The sequence below is a fragment of the Chrysemys picta genome, chromosome 8, assembly GCF_011386835.1.
Source record: "Chrysemys picta bellii isolate R12L10 chromosome 8, ASM1138683v2, whole genome shotgun sequence".
Taxonomy (NCBI): domain Eukaryota; kingdom Metazoa; phylum Chordata; order Testudines; family Emydidae; genus Chrysemys; species Chrysemys picta.
Genome location: NC_088798.1, coordinates 90,130,049 through 90,152,097, shown reverse-complemented (window position 1 = coordinate 90,152,097; position 22,049 = coordinate 90,130,049). Strand labels below are relative to the sequence as shown.

General features: G+C 47.7%; 1 protein-coding gene and 1 long non-coding RNA gene across 10 annotated transcripts in view; one reads left to right on the top strand and one right to left on the bottom strand.

The window, feature by feature from the left end:
- NEURL1B (neuralized E3 ubiquitin protein ligase 1B) overlaps positions 1-6,586 on the top strand; it is a 222,754-nt gene extending 216,168 nt beyond the window's left edge. For all 9 annotated transcript variants that reach the window (XM_005298051.4, XM_005298052.4, XM_065555906.1 and 6 more), the window contains 2 exons: positions 294-419; positions 1,410-6,586. In XM_005298051.4, the coding sequence (XP_005298108.1) occupies positions 294-419; positions 1,410-1,654 (371 nt within the window). In that variant the 3' untranslated portion in view covers positions 1,655-6,586. The remainder of the gene's footprint in view (positions 1-293; positions 420-1,409) is intronic.
- LOC112058780 (uncharacterized) lies at positions 5,791-20,846 on the bottom strand. Its single transcript, XR_002887958.3, has 3 exons — positions 18,432-20,846; positions 13,794-13,905; positions 5,791-7,298 (listed from the first exon to the last, which is right to left on the bottom strand). It is a non-coding gene; the product is annotated as an uncharacterized LOC112058780 (long non-coding RNA).
- Positions 20,847-22,049: the final 1,203 nt, after the last annotated feature.

Sequence of the window (22,049 nt, the reverse complement as noted above, 5' to 3'; positions counted from 1 at the left end):
TAGTCAGATCAGGTGGGTAGCAGACAGGCTGAATGAACTGGGAACAAGCACTGTCCTCAGCAGCATGTCCAGCACACTCTGGGCCAAGACAGAGGTTCATCTTTTAAAAAAATAAAATTAGAATTGCTAAGTAGTAACCCTGAACTCAGAAACTGAGTTTATTTCTTTACAAAGCGTGATCTACCGCATAATACATAGGGAAGCAGAGATGCTGCTGTTCAGGTTATTTAGCACTGATGATGCTTGGGAGGTCCATTCCACCTGTAACTGACTGAACTCTGTTGTACTTGCAGGCACTGTCCAGTCCAGTCCTGGAACTGTCTCTCCCTCAGGATCCCCTGGAGGCTCACAGTATGACAGTGACTCAGATATGGCCTTCAGCGTGAATAGGTCCTCGTCTGCTTCAGAGTCATCACTAGGTAAGGGAGGCCTTTGCGGTGCGCCCCTGCAGCTTGGAAGACACATGGTCATCGTCCTGGTCAGGAAACAAACAACAAAAACCCAGCAGGTTTTCTTGCCTACCTTAGTTAGAATTGTTGCTATCTGCATGGTGTATGGAAATCCAGCATCCAGACATAGGAGCCTGGATTTCCCAAGGCAGCTCATTGGTGTAATATGCATTAGTGCTAATGTGTGACAGCCTAGAGGGTAATAAAGGGATAAGGGCAAGATTCTGAGACCATGTACAAAATAGCAGGAGCATGTGGAACTGGGAGCCAGGAAGTTCTGATCCGAGATCTCCAGTATGTTCTCTGTGGCCCCATAAACCATTTAAATTCTTCTGGTTTTCTCTACTATGTACAGAAATATAACGTCTTGTCCACCTCCCAGGGTGAGGCTCAGTCACTGTGTAGCTAGCACTTTACACCCTGAAAACACTGCACAAAGTGCTATTGTCTTGAGCTCAGGCAGATTCCCAAGAATTTCTCATCTTGTAATATAACTGGCAAATACTTGTGGCTCGAAGTTCAGTGTTGCATTCCCAGCCAGAAATGCCACTATTATAATACGTCTCATCGCTGCATGAGAGTTGACTCTTAGCCAGATTCCATAGGGCCTTCTGAAAGAGCAAGGTGCTGTGCACCAACCCAGATGTACAGTCCTGTGAATGTAATGCTTCGCTCTTAAGGGCAAGGGAAATATGCAGCTGTTTAAAATTCATGCCAGGCTGTGAATGGACACACACACGGTGCTTGTAACCAGATGTGTAAACCAGAATCTGACTCATTTGAACACGTAATACAGGGCTCATACAATAGGATTTAAGGATGGAGGTTGAGGGAAATACCTAGGAAAAATTATTAAAGTGGATGTGTGGCTAATAATACAATATAACTATCAAACCCTCTTGTTTGATCCATTCTTGCTATTGAGTAACATTTCTTTTTCTCCCGCCCTCTCCTTTGCAGTGACTGCTCCAAGTTCCCCTCTGAGCCCCCCCGTCTCTCCCGTCTTTCCCCCTCCAGAGGCCTCGAGCAGCCAGAATGGGGAGTGCACTGTCTGCTTCGACAGTGAAGTGGACACTGTGATCTACACCTGTGGACACATGTGCCTGTGCAACACCTGTGGTCTTAAGCTGAAGAAGCAACTCAATGCCTGCTGCCCAATCTGCCGACGAGTCATCAAAGATGTTATTAAAATATACCGCCCTTGATCTCGCCCTCCCTCGGCGTGGGAGGAAAGAACTCTGCTAGCCGTAACCATGCCTTTCCGTCCCTGCTTATGGGTTATCATGCTGGTCGGTCGTTACCAAGTGGCTCATTGTCTGTGTTTCCATATTTGACTGCTAGAACAAATCAGGGATATAACTGAGCTGAGGAGCTCTCTGGTCTGACTGGGGCCTGAAGGCTTCCAAGTAGGCAGGGCTTCAAAATGATGCTGCTCTATGAAGCCAGCCAGCAAATCGCTGTGGTGGGCCCATTCCAGCTGCAAAAGAGAAATTTATTGTGCAATGGCTTTTGGGGGGGGGGGGGGGCGGGGGGGAGGTATGCTGGTGCAGGGAGGGAGTTTATTAATCTTTAAGGTGTCACCTGGGTCAGAAGTTCCCGCTTTCACACCCAGGGAGTGAAAACTTAAACTGCCCTGGGGATAGTGCTTGTCCAGGCAGCACCATGCGATGGAACAGAGTCAGAATCAGCTCTAGTATCGTAGCTAAAGGTGGAACTGAATGCTTTTTATATCGTAAAAAGAATAAAAATATTAAATTCCAAGTCAGGGACTGAATATAGATGTAGGCTACAAATTACACTTCAGAACAAAGTAGTTTAGAAATCAGATCCTCATTTACTTACCCAAGATCTGAACTCTGTAGTGTCAACAGCTGTACCAGAATAATGAGTGCCCTAAGCAGTCTGAGATGTCTATTGTCACTGGCTCTTGCAGTGGGAACACAGAACCCTGAGTTTGTGTATATGGAAAACAGCTTTTGCATTCACCTTCTTAAAGGAATTGGGAGGGAAATGCAGGAAGGAGGACTAAGTGCATATTAGGAGCAAACCATCCAACTTCCTAAGACTCAATATAGCAGTAGATTGGCTGAAGCCAGACCTTGGTACTAGCAAGGGGAGGAACTAATACAATCTATTTTGGATCCTCAAAGCAACGGTAGTAATTTAGTTAATAGGCCTTTTAAGGTATTTACTGGAGTTATTTTCATTGTAGTCTGTTACCACCTGGCCTTCGATCATGAAAGAGAGACAGACGCGCAGCTACATTATCTCAGCCTAGAGCAAAGGAAATGAGCAGGTAGCTAGTGCATGCAGCTAACACTGTCTGCACAGGAGGGAGAGAAATCTTTAATATTCTTGTAATTGTAAAATGTTTAATGTAAAATAGATTGCATTGCTCTTCCCCATAAAACAGTATCTTCATGGGTCATCTAACAGCTGCTAAGCACTCAGTCATTTGTGACTTAAGTCCCTTTTAACCCCTTCTTTGCAGCCTGCACCTGAGCATGGTACTTACATCTTTCCCCACTGGTAGTAAAATGTCTTACAGAAACCTCATGGAGCTGAAGTCACTAAATGCAGTGGAGGCTGTAAGCTATTGTACTCCGGCATCTGTGAGCAGTGGCAGCAAGGCTGTACTCTCACCAGAGAGGCTGACAGTGGCAACATTCAGTATTTCGAAGTTCCAGAAAGTTTCCTTTTTGTCCTTAAAGTGTTGTGTAAAAGTACGATTTAATTTGCATTCTCCTCTGCTCAAGGTTTTATCCACAAAGCATGCAACGGGCTAGGCTGTCTCTGCCCTGGCAGGAAATCCTGTTATTTTAGTGAGCAATTCAGAGCATCTAATTGAAATTAACAAGCATCCCACTTGGCATTACCTCCTGAAAACAGGGTTGAAGGCTATTATTAGATGCTGGGATTTGAAAGGTAAATGGATTTTAGTTTTCATTTTAGACAGCTATAAACTATGGAATTCTGCCTGGGATGTAAAACCCGCTACTACAATGAAGTGAGGTGAGGTAGGTGTAGCTCTACTTACTTCCTGTTGGCTCTGTCTTTTGTACCTCAGAATGGACACATCTGTACGCCCACCGCCACTTTCCCTCAGTCAGCTCATAGAAAAAGCCTGGAGGTGACTTTTTTACTCAGCCCTGTGCTAGTAGCAGCCAAGCTCATGTACACACGGAAGTGATGAGGATGCGGTCATAATGGCCGAGATGGAAATGAGGCATGTCTGATCCCAGCATAGTGATCATTTACAGCCCTGTGTGTAACAGCTGCTTTCTCAGGAGAAGTGCATTTATCAATCTAGAAATGAAAACAGAACAGTCACATGCACCACAGGGCTAGAGTAGCTGAACCATGAGAAGCTATTTGAGGTCGTTTATTTCTTTGGGTCTCCTCCTCTGGTCCTGGGGCCTCTGGCCTCGTTTCATTCCATCTCCACTTTGTTGCTCTCAGTCTTTGGCTGTTCTTGACTTGGATGCTTTAACTGTAGCACTTCACAGTTAAGTGGCATCAGCAAACTTGCTTTGATCTGCCCAGCTCGTGCTTTGGAAGCTGGTGGTGGAATAACAGAGCTCAAATGGAGATAGATTATGGTTACCTGTTAGATGATGAGAAATGCTTCAAAAGGATCAAAGTGTCCTCCCTCCCCTTTGGGTTTTTTCCTGATGCGCAGCTGTTGAAGTAGCTAAACGGGGAAGAGGAAAACTGTCTCTTCTTGACGACTATTAAGAGTAGCTGCTGCAGCCTTAGCTCAGATCTCATGCACTGCATTTCTATACTAGCGCCCTGGCTGACCTGATTTGAGATTTCTAAAGAGGATTCATTAGGTGGATGCTGGCTACTTGGGGTCTCACCATGCTGCACAATAAATGTAACAAAACAAACGGCACCCCTTAAACTATCAACCAACTGCAAAACTTCAGGTACAGCTTAAAGACAGGAGCAGGTCTAGACCTGGTGTAAACCATCACAGCTCTGGAGGGACTAAGCTAATGACAACCTACAACAGCTGAAGACCTGCCCCTCCCCTGGGACTTCACATTAAACATTGCAACAGAGGACTGCAATCGCATTGCCTCTTGTAGAGGCGTCCAACATCTTGTATCAGAAGTTGAGCATGGCTTTTCTGTGTTTTACAGCACAAATGAATCCTTGAACCCCACAGTAGGAAGAAAAAAAGTAGGTTTGGCTTTGGATTTAGTAGGTTTAAGTAAGTACTCTACTCTCTCAGTATGCTAATGAGCACTAGTTCAGCAGATGTGAGATAGATAGGTTTCTGGCCGAAGATAAGCCAAAGGCATTAGACTCTACCTTAGGAGCTCTGAATACCATTAGTTGGGGTAGATTCTGAGGTCTCTGGATTCGGAAGATCTCAATGGGAGGTTGCAAGTCACCATTTTGATGCCTTAAGGCCAGTGGTAGAATACCCCCTTCACAGTCCAACAGTTAGGGCCAGGACATTGTCCCTGCAAGCTGCTCTCTCTGATTGTGGATTAGTGGTAGGGAAGAAGATACTTACCAGACCTCGCTGTGTCTGGTTCAGCTGGTCTCCAGTTGCAGAATCCCAGATTCCAAGCCCCGTCACTGCTGTTCCTGAGAAAAGAGAGAAACAGCATGCTGCTTATGCTCAAAGAACACGGGATGGCTGCAAATCAAACTTGATGGAATTTCTTGGGAATCTGCCCTTTCAACAACTAGTTTCAGGGAGGGCCTGATCCCTGTTTAAAAACCACAGCCGAGGGAGAGACCGAGACTTGCATAGATTTGGGCCAGATCTTTAAATGGTGTAAACTGTCATTGCTCCATTAAGTCAATGGCGCTATGACCGTTTACACCAGCTGAAGATCTGGCCCCATTGACTTTAAAAACTGCACATATTCTGTTTCCCGTAGTGTTTTGGCTCAGTATGATGGAACCAAGATGTAGCCTAGGGCCACTAACCCAGCCTCCTCCATTGCGTGTTATAATTTGGCAAAATGGTGCAAAACACAACTGAGCCTTCCCTGCTTAGCTGTTCCCGAGTGGCTCTCCCAAACCTATTCCTTAATTCACTCATCACTGTGGCCAGGGCTGGCACCAGCTTACCAAGCAGGTGCTTGGGGCGGCCACTTCCGAGAGGGGTGGCACATCCAGCTGTTCGGCGGCAATTCGGCGGACGGTCCCTCACTCCTGCTCGGAGCGAAGGACCTCCCGCTGAATTGCCGCCGCAAATCGCGATCGCGGCTTGTTTTGTTTTGTTTGGCTGCTTGGGGCGGCCGAAACCCTGGAGCCGGCCCTGCCAGTGGCCATCCTACTGCCTTGGCACCTGCCACCTACAGTGTTTTTGGCATACATCTTTTTCAGATGATGGGTCAATGCAGGGGAGAGAGCTGGGAAGAGAAAATGTTGCACAGGTTTAAATTCCCAGAATAGCAGCTGCAAACCGATTTCCAAAACGGCAGCATCCAGCAGAGACTGCGAGGGCTCGTTCATTCAGGGTAATTAAGCTAGTTTAATGTCCACAGTGTGGCTGTGCCGTGGATTGTGAAATGAGCGTTAGTGGACGTGTCTCCCTACCTATTCCAGTTGGTTGAGGATTTTCCAACGGAGATCCAGAGAGGCCTCTAAGATTTCCCAGGAAAAAGGTGTCCTCATAGGAATTTAATTGTTTGTACTTGTATTGCTATATATATTTTTTAGTCTGATATGATTTGTACAGAAGATCTGTTTGTGCCTTATAAGGGTGTCTGTGCACTTTTTATCCTTTTTAAAGCAACTTTAAAAAATCTGAAAAAAATTAACACGAATCAATGGTAATTTTATAGAATTTTGTGTTCACTGAAAATCCTGCTTTTTTGATATTGGAGTGAAAATTGTTTCTATGGATTCCCCCCTCCCACCTCGGTTTAAGAAAAAGCAGTATTTTTATTTTCCCAATTTCTAAGACAGTTAATCTTGTATAGTTACTTTTAAAGCAGATTGTTGGGGGTGGGGGGAAAGGGGCACGGGGGAGGGGTTTGCACTTCTCCATGTCTATATTCTATAGCATAGTGTTCTGTGCTGTGTGTTTTATTTTTGTCTGTTTACCTGTTTTACATTAATATAATTTTACCTGATTATGAAACAAATAAAACACTGTCTTGTACAAGTTCTCCCCGGCTTTTAAGAATGTTTAACTAACCTTTTTTTTTTTTTAAACTGCTGTTTCGTCAAGAGGCGGGGCCACCTACCTCTCCAGCTTATGTAAAGTGGTGCTGCTCCATTGAAGTAAAAAAAACCCATACTTACTTACATCAGCTGAGGTTCTTGTCTTCACTATTGTATATACACACACAAGACCATGGTCCCATGTGTCTCCTGTTTCAGCTGCAGCCACATGGTTCCCATTAAGAGTAAGAACCCGACGCATGCATGCAGAGGTATAATTTGGTCATAAGGCTGTGACCCAAGAGTAGGTACAACAACATTTAAAAATGAAAAGCTAATAATAAATGGCAGGAAGATGCTTCAACCGCAGAGTATCTACAGCTAGACAGTGCATACAGCAGAACTTGCATGGGCCAGATGAAATGAGTAAATAGTTTTCACCTCTGACTTCCGTGGAAGGGTGAAGCGGTTCTTGGCACACCACAGTTACTAAGTGTGGTAGTAACAGCCAGCTAAAGCACTACTAAGCCACCTACCTTCAAGGTGTACAGTAGGCTTGGAGGACAGTTCTGTGTTCTAAGGTGGATCCAGCATACGTCACATAAGGAGAGGCTTCAAGCGTTCACCACGCAGCCCAGCTCAGAAGGACTGTAGCTCCACTTTTGCTTTCAAGTATATTGGGGAATTCACAGCGCTGGGAAGGAATCTGGCTCTGCTCTGGAACACGGGGAGAGCAGACTGAGTAAAGGAGCTTGTGGTCCATTCCGCCCGCCACCCCCAGCGAGGGCTGCATTTGAATCTAAGATACACATTTACCTAGGGGTCTCACTGGGTGGGTCTATTCACCCAAAAAAGGACAAAGACCTGAACCTTCACTCATTGAAGTCAATGGGAGTTTTGCCATGGACTTCAACAGGAACAAGGGGATGCAAGGGAAGGCTCCCAGCACAGGGGCCTTCCCTACCGGGAGCAGAGCTGGTTCTATGGGCTCTGCTTCTCCTGCAGTTGTCCCCAGCACCAAGGGCGTGTTGAGGCAGGTAAAAGTGTGGCCAGGGTATTTCCGGTGCTCCAGCTGAAATCCCCAGCTGCCACAAGGCTACAGCAGGTCAGTTACCGGAGCCAGGGCAGCTCCAAAATGGGCAGGAAGATGACACAATCTTTAGAGGCACAGGTATTAATTTAGAGCAGACAAGCCCCAAGACAGCAAAAATGAGAGCCATAGCGCCCATTCCCCCAGCTTCCTGGTCTACTTTCTGCCTCCTTTGCACCAAACACCTCGCCCTCTCGTGCAGTCGTTGCACCTCACTCTCCTCCAGCATGATTGGAACATGGCTATGGCCATACCCAGACCCGCTATTGCCCTTTTATCATCAGTCCTTGGGCATGAGAGAGATGGAGCCTACTGGTCACATCTGCCTCAAGCCATTCTAGATTGGTGTGTGCAACAGAGCCTAGTGCTAGACCCACAACGATATTTAGGCGTCACTGACAACTTCAAAACCAGATCTCAACTGCTGCCTAGCCCTATAGATGCCTGTTTCCGCTAGTAGGTGGGGCAAAGCCACCTAAGTGCTGACAACCCCTCAGCTCAGCGCCATCATTAAAGCCAAAACCTCAGTGGCATATTTCCCCCCCAAGCAAGTGTCTCAAACTGGGCAGTCCCTGCCTATCTCATAGGCAAGCATGTCTACAGGAGTGGGCCTTGCACGAAAGAGTGGGGGCCCAGCAGGTTGCCAAGTGAGAGGCTTGTGGTTAGGCATCTCACCTGTGATATGGGAGACCCAAGTTCAAATCCCTGCTCCAATGAATAGCTAATTAATTAAACAAAGGGGAACAGGAAAGCCAGACCCATTCCCAGAGTGCCCAACAGCCTTCACTGCACAGTGCACTCTCCTGCTAGGTGGAGACCTTGGGTCAAGAGTTTGCTCCAAATCAGGCAGAGCAGGGATTCAAACCTAGGGCTCTCCCATAGCCCAGCAGAGGGTTTGACCACAAGGCTATTAGGTAGACTGGGACAGGAGCATGCACACCACCCAGCCTGACCCAACCATTCCGGACCTGCTCACCCCAGCTGTCTTTTAGGCCTCCTCAGCGCATGCCTCCTGCATCAAGCACTGCTGGCGAGATAGCGGGGGGACAGGGGACACCCCATCTGAGAGGTATGTGGAGGCTTAGGCAGAAGTTAGGGCACTGAGGAACTTGGCGGCCTCGCACGTGTGCCCTGGCAGAAAGGTAGGTATTGAGGAGACTTGACCAGCAGAAACTTGATACTTTTGGAGCCTCCAGGGTTAGGGCACCTAAAGCCCTTATAAGCTAGCACTTTGCGCTTGTATTACTTGCTAGGTCACCCATGAAAATCCTATGCACATTTTATGCACCAAAACAGCTTGTTCCTAGGCAGTACTGAGCTTTGCCCCTAGGTGCTGAGCGCCTGTGGTTAGAGCATCTAGCACCAAATCGGTTAGAGGAGGCGGGGCATTCAAATGGCTGTCTGGCACCAGAAAATTGGCCAATCCCCAGTTGGTGGGAGGTGAGGGATGGGTCACCTAAGTCACAGAAAGACCAAAACCCCTGTGCTCCAATTGTCTCAGCTATACTCCACTGTATGTTGCCAGGCCCCATCTAACACTGTTGCTCAGCCCCTTTCATCGATATCATTGCAAGGCTCCTGCTTGATCATAATCACATGAAAATTTGGCTGCTGAAGACCAGTCTGGTGGAAGGTGGGGTAGGAGCAACAGCCACCTTCACTGGGCCTGATGCCTCATCACCCAGCAGCTATGAGCCTCCTTGTGCACGTTCACCACGTGTTGCCTTCAGTCCCATGGGGCAGCTCCTTCAGCAATCCTGAATCACACCTGGCTTCATTCCAACACTGCCTCCTAGCAGCCTCCACTGCATCCCATACGGCGTGCTCTGGTGTCATGCCCCTCCCCTGAGTGCTGAGGCTATGCAGACAGCCTGCTTATTGCAAATTTCCCTGCTCTTTATTTAACAAGCCAGGCCTAGCAGCAGGCTGATTTGTAAACTGTTTATATGCTAAGCTGTGGCCTGTTGGATCCCACGAGCAGTCGAGTAGCCTTGGAGGTGGCTAAGCCAAGTGCAGAGGAATTCATTCATAACTCCGGCGAGACAGACAGCTTGGGTGTCCTGTTCTACGCCCAGCCTGAGGTTGCGGTAGCAGAGGAGTTGAGCTAAAGCTACTCATGCCAAAGCAGGGCCACGCTCTGAGCTGTCTAGCTTCTTCCAACGCGTGCTCTTATGGGCTAGCGCTGGGGCCAACACATCTGAGTGAGATTGTCTGGGCCCTCTCTAGAATGACTCTAAAAGCGGCTAGCGTTGCATTTTCTCTCCCCCCTTTCTGGGTTGGACTGCAAGCTGATATGCAAAGGCAATTGTGTCCTGGACACCAATTCATAGGCTATTGGGTTTGTGGTGTCAGCCCCCTTGCCTGTGCCCTTCCGTACATGTGGTCATAGGTCCCCTCCAGCCACATCTCTGAAACACTGCACAGCAAGCACTGCTCCACGCACCCTGTGTGAGTTCAGAAGGAAGGCGGTAAAGGAAAAATTATTGTTAAAAACCTCAGGGGAAGGATAGCTAGACCCAAAATGCTGGGGCTAGTGGGGGCATAGCGCGATATTAAATGAAATTAGAGGCAAGGCAGACATTTGTAATGGTGAGCACTTGAACAGTTTACCAAAGATTGTGATGAAGTCTCCACTAGGGTTACCATATTTCAACAATCAAAAAAGAGGACGGGAGGAGCCCCGCCCCTGTCCTAGCCCCGCCCCCATCCTGTCCTAGCCCCGCCCCTGCCCCTTCCACTCCCTCCCACTTCCTGCCCCCTCAGAACCCCCAACCCTCCCCCCCACTCCTTGTCCCCTGACTGCCCCCCAGGACTCCACCCCCTCCCTAAGCCTCCCTGCCTCTTGTCCCCTGACTGCCCCCTCCTGAGACCTTCCCCACATCCTAACTGGCGCCCTAGGACCCTACCCCCTACCTGTCCCCTGACTGCCCCAACCCTTATCCACACCCCCACCCCCTGACAGCCCCCCCCAGAACTCCTGACCCATCTAAACCCCTCTGCTCCCTGTCCCCTGACTGCCCCCTCCTGGGACCCCTGCTCCTAACTGCCCTCCAGAACCCCACCTCCTACCTAAGCCTCCCTGCTCCTTATCCCCTAACTGCCCCTTCCTAAGACCCCCCCAACTGCCCCCCAGGACCCTACCTCCTACCTGTACCCTGACTGCCCAAAACCTTATCCACTCTCCCCCAGAAAGTCTGCCCCGAACTCCCGGACCCCCCCCCCGCTCCTTGTCCCCTGACTGCCCCCTCCTGGGACCCCTGCTCCTAACTGCCCTCCAGAACCCCACCTCCTACCTAAGCCTCCCTGTTCCTTGTCCCCTGACTGCCCCCTCCTGAGACCCCCCCACCTGTACCCTGACTACCCAAAACCTTACACCCCCAACCCCCAGACAGCCCCACCCAGAACTCCCAAACACCCCCCCCGCTCCTTGTCCCCTAACTGTCCCCTGAGACCCCCCCCACCTGTACCCTGACTACCCAAAACCTTACACCCCCAACCCCCAGACAGCCCCCCCCCCCGAACTCCCTGACCCATCCAACCCTCCCCCCTGCTCCCTGTCTCTTGATTACCCCCCCCCCCCGAACCTCCCTGCCACTTCTCTGGCCCCCGGCCCCCTTACTGTGCTGCAGTAAACACAGCCGGGGGGGAGGGGGGGGAAGCATGCTCTGAGCTCCAGGCGAACGGCCGGCGATCTGTGAGTGCAGGGCGGGCGGGGGAGGAGGGGAGTGGTGTCAAGTTTCAGGAGGGAGGAGCGGGGAAGTGCAGCTCTGGCTCTGGCTTTTGGAGCACCGGCTGCCCTGTTAGCCGCGCGCACGCTCTGCATGGGAGGGGGGAGGAGGGGAAGTCCGGACATTGACAAATTCCCCCCGGACGCTATTTTTAACCTGAAAAAGCCGGACATGTCCGGGGGAATCCGGACGAATGGTAACCCTAGTCTCCACCACTGGCCATTTTTAACTCAAGATTGGACGTTTTGCTAAAAGATCAGTTCCAGTCATTGTTCTGATAACATTCTCTGACCTGTGTTACACTGAAGGCCAGACTAGATGATCACAATTCCTTCTGGCCTGCAATCTATTAACTTCATCTCCGGGAACGTGTTTTCTTTTCTTTAAATTTAATCTAAAGTCCCTCACTGAACCATCCCCGAGTCATTTGACAGCAAAGACTCAGCCATGCTGAGTTCATCCTTTGCAGACACTACAGGCACACGAAGGGAAGTTCTTTCCCCTCAGCCCTTTCCTGATTTTTTGTTTTTAAATCCAACACACAAGTTCAGAGTGCTGTGAGCCTCCTGGCCTTTTCCCTGAGGAACGCGGGGTGGGCAGTGCGCTGGTCCACGTGGCTTGCCATTGGTCAGGGAGCCAAAGAATTGCTTGGCCGGGATTGTTACCAACAGCAGCTTGGTCCTGAGGGACTGACAAAGCAGCAGAAGCCAGTGGAACATGGCGACCCCCTCTGCTATTTATGCCAGAGGGCTCCTGCTGGAAACTGAGCGGGGCTGCTGCTTCCTTGGCATGTGCTGGGATCTCTGCCAAACACCAGCATTGATTAAGATCAACAATAGGCACTGTGCAACAAACGGACTGGAGAGAGCCAGCCCTGTGACACTCCACCCAGCCCCGTTTGGCTGGGGAGAGAGCAGTGTTGTTTTGACAGGCACCGCAGCAAGCAATAGCATTTTTCCCCAGGTTTCTCTCAGTCTACAAGTACAAAGCAGGCAAGGAGAATGCTGTGCCTGGGCTAGTAAACGTTCTAATTATGACGACTGAGGAACCCGTCGTGCATCAGGACCCCATTGTGCTAAGCCCTGTACAAATGCAGAACACAAGGATGGGCCCTACCCCAAAGAGCTGAATCACACCTCCCAAGAACATGGGCCAAGCAGCAGGGTCTGTCAGAGAGGGAAGTTAAGGTGTAGCAATGACACAATAGCCCAGGGATCCTGGGGACTGGCCACAGGACTGCAAAACCAAATCCCGGCCTCACTGACCTGCCCCCTGAGGCCTCTGCCTTGAAGGTAGAAGCCTGTCGTCTAACCTCTTGGTCACATGGGGTGATGGGGTTTAGCAGCGACAGTTCCCTGCCACGATCCTTACAAAGCACATGGACATTTCCCTCCCAGCCCCACAGCTCTCTCCGATCTGGTGCTATCCTCCCAGACAGGGCTTTGTCTCATTTGCCTGTTACCCTGGCTACCGAATGCTCAGACCCCAGCCATGGCCCACAGTCCAAAGACAGCTGCCAAGGCTCCATCCCAGTGAAACTCTGTTGTGCATCCTCCTCCAGCTGGTCCAAGAAAGGAAAAGGCTGATGCATTTTCTGCCCATGCCAACATGATGTGGTAACAGCACCACACAGTGGCCACTTGAAATATAGAACGGGGAAAGGACAGCCAACGCTCAGACCATGGCCTTACTGTTTCACTAAAACCTTATAAAAAGAAAATGATTTACACTGATGATCTATCCTCTCACCTCCTACTTATCTCATCCGTCACTATGCAGGGCCCCTGCTATGGATGATCACTCATGCCTTTCCATTATATCTCAGTTTAGTCCTAAATTCACCTCTGCTCCTTAGGGGAAAAAAACCTCACTTATTCACTTTAAAAACAGTGGAGATGGGCCAAAACTTGTGGTTTTGCAAGCCCATCAAGTTCTGGTTCTGGAAAGTTGACACAAGGGCTGGGTGAAGAGCCAGGCCTCATTTTCTCAATATCCCCTTTCTCCAAACCCTAGAACGGGGCCAGGTTTGAGAAATGGTCCTGGCTATAGCCTCTAACGTACATGTAGATCACAAGTACAAAATCCTGAATCGGAGGTTATAGACAGTGGGGTTTCTGTTATAAAAATGGATTGCGGCTCTACAGTGCCAGGTGTGCCCTGCTTTTGCCAACAGGAACAAAATGCCAAGATATGGGTTGGGGAAATTATCCTTGGTAATTATATACACCAGACTCTACCCTGCCCTTTTTGATAAAAATAAACTGGGAGAAGAGGCCAGTAATAAAGCTGTAGGAACATCTCCATGGTGACAGGCTGCAAGATAAGGGTCCAGTCTGAATCCTTATCAGTCTCCAGTGCCTTGCTCAGTTGGATGTAGTGAGAAAGAGGCCTGACCTCAGTGCTCTGAAGCCATCTGTTCTTGCATCTGTGGATCCTTATCTCTTGCTGAAGCACCTAGAGAACTCCTGATATTGCTGAGAACATACCCAGGTGGTTCCAGTCTGACCTGGAGAGTGTAAGGGAAAGAACTTATATTCACTCAAATAAGATTCGCATGATGAGATGAGAACCTGATTGAGATCAAAACAAAAATGGCAAATGGATTTAGCTGAACAGCCCTTGAGCTGGAAGGTGCCTGGTTACCCACAGAACAGCTGTGCTCCAGCATAACTCTGGTGGAAATCTTGTGCCCAGGCTGTCTTCCTCCACTGCAAATCTGTTCCCTCCTCTTTCAGTTCCACCGTCTTCCTTGCTAAACAACTCCACTTCTCCAACTTATCTGAATCCACCCCCGCAATCTCAGCCTCCTTTTCACCACCTCTCCCTCCCCCCACCCCGGTCTCCACCAATTTCTTCCAAGCGAAAACTGACAAAATACAAAGTGATCTTCTACCTCCCCTTGGTTGGCATTCCCTTCTTCCTACAACTCTCACCTCCTTCTCCTGTCACAGATGCAGAAGTTTCTCATCTGCTCTCCTTCTCTATTCCCTCTCCTTGTCCAAGTGACCCCCACCCCATCTCCTGATCTCCCTTGCACCCAATCGCATTCTCTCCACTACTCTTCTCCTTAACCTCATTCTCCTTTGGCTCTCTTCCCCTCACAATATGAGCATGCTCTAGTCTCTGCCATCTAAAAATCCCACCCTTGACCCCATCTGCCTCACTAACTACCATCCCATTTCATCTCGAAGCTCATTGATTGCGCCGTCTAAAACCATGGTCTGGAATTCCATTCCTCCAATTCCATCCTAGACACTCTCCAATCAGGTTTCCGCCCCTCGCCCTCCACTGAAACTGCTCTTGTCAAAGTCCCTAATGACCTCTTCCTATGCAAAGCTCAGAACCAGTACTCCATCCACATTCTCCTTGACTTGTCAACCCTTTCAACATCAGTAACCAACCACGTCTTGAAATCATGTCCTTCTGTGGTTTCCATAACTCTGTCCTCTCCTGGCTCTCCTCCTACCTCTCTAATCGCTCCTTCAGAGGATCCTCCTCATGACAGGTCATGATAATCAGCTGAACATGAGATCCCAATGAAACGTTATGGCCAAAGGAGTTAATGTGATCCTGGGATGCATAAACAGTACTCAAGTATGAGCAGAGAGGTTATTTTACCTTTGTATATGACACTGGTATGACAGCTTCTGGAATACTGTGCCCAGTTCTGGTGCCCACAATTCAAGCAGGATGTTGAAAATTTGCAGAATATTCAGAGAAGACCCACAAGAATGATTAAAGGATGAGAAAACTTGCCTTATAGTGACAGACCCAAGGAGCTCAATCTATTTAGATTAACAAAGAGAAGGTTTTGGGGTGACTTGAATACAGTCTATAGGTATCAACATGGTGAACAAATATTTAAAAGTGTGCTCTTCAGTCTAGCGGAGAAAGGTATAACATGATCCAGTAGCTGGATATTGAAGCTAGACCAATTAGACTGGAAAGAAGGCATACATTTGAACTAATTAACCATTGGTACAATTTATGAAGGATTCTCTGCACATTTTAAATCAAAATTGGATGTTTTTCTAAAAGATCTGTTCTAGGAATTACTTTGGGGGAAGTTCTATAGCCTGTGTTATACAGAAGGTCAGACTAGACCAGGGGTAGGCAACCTATGGCACGTGTGCCGAAGGCGGCACGCAAGCGGATTTTCAGTGGCACTCACACGGCCCGGGTCCTGGCCACCGGTCCGGGGGGCTCTGCATTTCAATTTAATTTTAAATGAAGCTTCTTAAACATTTTAAAAACCTTGTTTACTTTACATACAACAATAGTTCAGTTATATATTATAGACTTATAGAAAGAGACCTGCTAAAAACGTTAAAATGTATGACTGGCACGCAAAACCTTAAATTAGAGTGAATAAATGAAGACTCGGCACACCACTTTGAAAGGTTGCCGACCCCTGGACTAGATGATCACAATGGTCCCTTGTGGCCTTGGAATCTAAGTCCCCCCCCTCCAGCTTTCTGTGGTGGCTTCCAGAGGCAGGGCCGACTCCAGGCACCAGCCCACCAAGCTTGTGCTTGGGGCGGCACCTGGACGGGGGTGGCGCGGTGCTCCGGCTCCGGCCGCCGGGGAGAGCTGGGCCACGGCCGGGCTCGCCGCCCTCCCCCCAGCGCTCTGGCCACTGGGGAGAGCGGAGCCCTGGCCGGGGCTCGCCGCCGGGGAGAGCGGAGCCCCAGCTGGGCACTCCGCCCTCCTCCCAGGGCTGTGGCTGCCCTCCCCCCCGGCGCCCTCCCCCCGGCCGCTGGGGAGAGCGGAGCCCCGGCCAGGGCTCGCCGCCCTCCCCTTGCCGCGCTTGGGGGTTGGGGGGGGGGTCGCAGCTGGAGGCTTTTTTGCCTGGGGCGGCAAAAAAGCCAGAGCCAGCCCTGTCCAGAGGGCTCTGACCTTGGTCCCCAGCTCTTCTCTTTCTACAGCTTATCTCTGGGGAATCTCATCCACAAACACAAATTGAGCTATAATCTCTATGCTGACATCTCGCAGATCTACTGTATTTCAGACCTGTCTCCTTCTGTCCGGACTAAAATCTCTGGCTGTCTCGCTGACATTCTGCATGGCTGTCAAGCTGTCACCTCAAGCTCAACATGGCTAACACAGAGCTCTTAATTACCTCCCTCCGTCCCCCGCTCGAAAGCCCTGCCTGCTGCCTTTCTCAGTCTCTGGAGACACCACCACCATCCTACCCATCACTCAGGCTCGTAACCTGGGTGTCATCTTTGACTTGGATGTGTCTCTAAGGTCATGACATCCAGGTTATGTCTAAATCTTGATGATTCTTTTAGAATCATAGAAATGTAGGGCTGGTAGGGATCTTGAGAAGTCACCAAGGCCACCCACCTAGGCTGAGGCAGGACCAAGAAAACCTAGACCATCCCTGACAGGTATCTGTCTAACTTGATTTTAAAAACCTCCAATGATGGAGATTCCACAACCTCCCTTAATTCCCTACTCCAGTGCTTAACAATCCTTATGGTTTGAAAGTTTTTCCTAACATCTAATCTGTCTCCCTTGCTGCAGACAAAGCAGATTACTTCTTGTCCTACCTTCAGTGGACATGGAGAATCCTTAAACACTGTCCTCTTTATAACAATTCTTAACATATCTGAAGATTTATCAGGTCTCCCCTCAGTTTTCTTTTCTCAAGACTAAACAAACCCAGTTTTTTAAACCTTTTGTCATAGGTCAAGTTATCAAGGCTTTTTTCATCATTTTTGCTGCTCTCTTCTGGATTCTTTCCAATTTATCCACATCTTTCTTAAAGTGTGGCAGCCAAAACAGTACCCAGTATTACAGCTGAGACCTCGCCAGTGTCAAGCAGAACAATTATCTTGCACATCTTACGTATGACACTCCTGTTAATGCACCCCGGAATGACATTAGCCTTTTTTGCAACTGCATCATATTGTTGCTTCGTATTCAATTTGTGATCCATTATAACCCCCAGATCCCTTTTTGCAGTACTACTGCCTTGCCAATTGCTCCCCATGTTGTAGTTGTGCATTTTATTTTTCATTCCTAAGTGTAGCAATTTTAGTGTGACCAGTCAGCAAATGTGAAAAATCGGGAGGGGCGTGGCGGGTGATAGGAATCTATATAAGAAAAAGACCCAAAAGTCGGGACTGTCCCTATAAAATCGGGACATCTGGTCACCTTAAGCAATTTGTATTTGTTTTTCTTGAATGTACTTGTTGAAGTCACACGAATTCTCCAATTTATCAAGGTCATTTTGAATTCTAATCCTGCCCTCCAAAGTGCTTGTGAACCCCCCCTGACTTGGTGTCATTTTATAAGCCCACTTTCCACTCCATTATCCAAGTCACTAATGAAAATATTGAACAGTACCAGACCCAAGACAGCCCCCCATGGAACCCCACTAGATACATCCTCCCAGTTTGACAGTGAACTATTGATAACTACTCTTGTCAAGGCTGAATCCCAACTCTGTCACTCCGAGTGCAGAAGTGGGGCCCGCAAGGATTTTAAAAATTAATACTGGCCACTCCAGGCTTGTATTAAACTCCCAAGGTTGCAGCTTTTCTCTGACCTTGGCTTGGTAAACGCTGCCACCACCGAAATGCAAAAAAACCCCTTGGACCTAGGAAGGAGCACTTGGGAATTCCTCCCTGTGGAGTACCCTCAAGCCCTTTCACACACACCCCCACTCCCAGGGAAGAGCTGAAAAAGAAAACAAAGGAAAATTAGCTGTGGCTACCAACTAATCAAACTACATGCACAAACCTCTTAGGGCACCAAAAATCCAATCCCATTCTTAAAAAAAGTAAATTGTATTAAAAACAAAACAAAACAAAGAAAAAAAGAAAATACATCTGGAACTTAGACTTTTGCTAGATTTTAAAGAGCAATTCCAAAAATCAAGCACCCAAAATAGCTTGCTTGGGGGTTCAGCTTAAAGGTTACAAGCAAACAAACGCATCTGGGGTTAGCACAGAGGAGTCCACAAGCCAATAGGAAATAAAAGAAATAACCCTAATTGCGTCTAGCTAAACATTCTGATCTACTTACACATGTGGAGTTCAGATAAGTAGTTCTAGGCATGATCTGATGATTTATGATCACACCTGGCTTACGCTGCTTATAGCATGGCTGCTCTGTCCCTCCAGCCCAGAGAGAACAGACAAAGGCAAAATTTATTTCCCAATTTTAAAAAGTTCTAGCCTTCCCATTGGCTCTTTTGGTCAGGTGCCTACTTTGTTTTTTCTTTACCTGGGGACTTTTTAACCCTTTACAGGTAAAGCAAGTAAAGAACAGCTACCAAGAGGGATTTTACAGCTAACGGGCTGGCTGGGTGTCCATCAAAGGGAGCTATCCCCTGCTTTATTTATCACAACTCTTTGAGTTAGTTTCTTCAATGAGTTGTGCAATGAGTGATAGTAGTTTAATCTAGAACACATTTCTCTAGTTTGCTTATGAGAATGTTACGTAGGACTATGTAAAAAACTTTACTAAAATCAAGATATATCATGTCTATTGCTTCCCCCTATTGCTTTGACCTTGTCAAAGAAGGAAATTAAATTTGTTTGGCATTATTTATTCTTGACAAATCCATGTTGGCATTAATTTATAACCCTATTATTCTCTGGGTGCTTACAAACTGATTGCTTAATGATTTGTGTCAGTATCTTTACAGGTATCAAAGTTAGCTGATTGGTTTATAACTCCCTGGGTCCGCTTTGTTCCGCCTTTTAAATAGAAGTCCTACATTTGCCCTTCGCCAGTCTTCTGGGACTTCACCCATCCACCATGAGTTCTTGAAGATGATTGCTAATGGTTCCAAAACTGCTTCAGCTAGTTCACCCTAGGGTGAATTTTGTCAGGCAATACTGACTTGAGTATATCTCACATCTAACTATTTAACCAGTTCTTTCCTCCTTGCGGTTAATACTGTGTTAAGCATCTGGTCATAATTAACTTTCTTAGTGAAGACTGAAGCAAAATAGGCATTAAGCACCTCAGTCTTCCAGGAGTCATGTGTTATTAGCTCTCCTTCCCGCTCAGGACCTACACTTTCCTTCATCTTTCTCTTGCTCCTAATGTATTTATAGAACCTCTTCTTATTGCCTTTTATGTCCCTTGCAAGGTATAACTCATCTTGTGACTTAGCCTTTTTGATTTTGTCCCTACATGCTTGTGCTATTCTTTTGTACTCTGTAACAATTTGTTCATGTTTCCACTTTATGTAGGATTCCCTTTTGACTTTTCAGGTCATTAAAGAGCTCCTGATGCAGCCATCTTGACCTCTTAATAGTCTTCCTATCTTTTCTTTGCATCTGGAGAGTTTGCTGTTGTGCCTTTAGCATTGTCTCTTTGAGAAACTGCCAGCTCTCCTGAACATCTTTTCCCCTTAGATTTTCTTTCCATGTGACCTTACCTACCAGTTCTCTGAGTTTGTGAAAGTCTCTTTTTAAAGTATATTGTCCTTGTTCTGCTGTTCTCATTTCTTCCTTTCCTTAAAACCACGAATCAGTTCATGATAGCTTTCACCCAAGTTGCCTTCCCCCCTCAGATCTGCAACCAATTCTTCCTTGCTGGTCATAATCAAGACTAACATCTCCATTACTGCAGCACACTTTTCTCTGGCCTTGACAAATGCAGTCTTGCCCTCCCCACATCCATTCAGAATGCTGCTGCTGCTGAGATCAATCTCCTATCCGATCCCAATGCTTCACATCCCTCCCCACTGGCTTGTCTATTGCATCAAACATAAGCTTTTTCTCTTCACTTTCAAGGCCCTTCACAGTCAACCCCCACCCTACCCATCATTCACTATGGCACATACTCACTTCCAATCAGCCCACGATGCCAGCCTCCATCACCCACTTGTTACATTTTCAAATATCTTTGTGCTTTCTCCCAGGCTGCCCCATTTGCTTTGGAAGAGCTCCCCACAAACATATGTAAAGCGACATCATTATCCACCTTCAAATACCTTTTCCAAACTCTCCTTTGCCATGATGCGTATACAAAAATTTACAGCGGCTAGGTTGCTGCTGCACTGAGACCACTACCTATTGTGCTAACCAATACTGTCTCAGTGTTTCCTTGTATTCTTCTGTCTGTACCAACCTGTTCTCTCTTATCTACTTCGACTGTAAGCTCCCTGGAGTAGGCACCATCTTCTTGTTCTTGTTTGTACAGGGCCTAGCACAATGGGGGCCTGGTCCATGACTGATGCTACAATAATGCAAACAATAAATAACAAAACAGTGCAAGCTTCCCCTGAGTAGGAGTGTCTGCCTGGTGAGTCTTCGACCTCCCTCTGGAGACAGCTGATAAAGCAGAAATTTGGTGCCATTGGCAGTGGTGGTTTTTGTGATGTGGACACCTGTTCACACCCAAGCTGTGTTGCCAGATTCCCAAGCCCAGCAAGATGAGTGGAGCTTTCCTTTAAATGCAGCTGCAAAAGCAACCTTTTATTTTTGAAAAAAGAAGAACAGGAATACTTGTGGCACCTTAGAGACTAACAAATTTATTAGAGCATAAGCTTTCGTGGACTACAGCCCACGAAAGCTTATGCTCTAATAAATTTGTTAGTCTCTAAGGTGCCACAAGTATTCCTGTTCTTCTTTTTGCGGATACAGACTAACACGGCTGTTACTCTGAAACCTTTTATTTTTGCTTATCTGGCTAAGACATTCTGTGCTCCTCACACTGCACTCAGAAGAGGGATAGACGTTAAAGCAGGTCATTATGACCTCTCTCTTGCAATTGCTTCAGGCACTGAGCATGGCACAGCAGTTGTGGTTTTAAGCAGAGCAGCCTGCCCTGAAGAGTTTACAGTACGAACATACAGACCCAAGCATGAGAGGGAAAGCAGAGGCCCCTAGAGCTGACCCAGCAGAAATAGACCTCTATTCTCCTGATTCTCAATCCAGAGTCGTATCTATTAGACTGCCTCCCCAGAGATGGTTGGAAGCACATGGGGGAAGGATTTGGGGGGAGCTCATGGTGTGTATGCCCTGAAGATAAAGAAAGATGTTCTCCAGAACTAAAACTTTACTTGAAAACTGTATGCTTAATAGTCTCACCTTGTATGATGGAGGCAGCAGTGACTTCCCAGGGATACTTCCAAGCGAACTTTTCCCAATGTACCGTTAGAAGCTGTCTTGGTCCAAAACACACCAATATTCCAACAACAGATGTTGTGGGGACTTTTTGGCCCCAGATCCAAATGTTGCAGCTTTATCACAATGCAATTCATGGGCCAGTGTAACAAAACACAGCTGAATACAAAGAGGGACTGGTGCCCCTGTTCATCTCCCACAGCGCTTGGAGCTTTGTATAAACGCTTGATGGATAAATTAGAACGATAACACACATACTTGCATTTAGGATGGGGGATTGATTTCTTTTAGGTACAAACAGCCTAGGCAAGACCCATTTTCTAGGCTGGACATTATTTATGATATACGCATCCAACGCTCACCAACTTCCCCAGCTGTGTGTGGAGGTTCAGCAGCTGGGCCAATGACATGGGGCACAATGAGCAGCAAAGCACCACAGGATTATTGTTTGGAACAGATAGGAGAAATGACAGTTCTGTGCTAATGAACTTGGGCCTCCATGTGGATCTTTGGATTCAAGGCCCCTATTTCTTACAGGGCTAAAATGAACAGAAAAGAG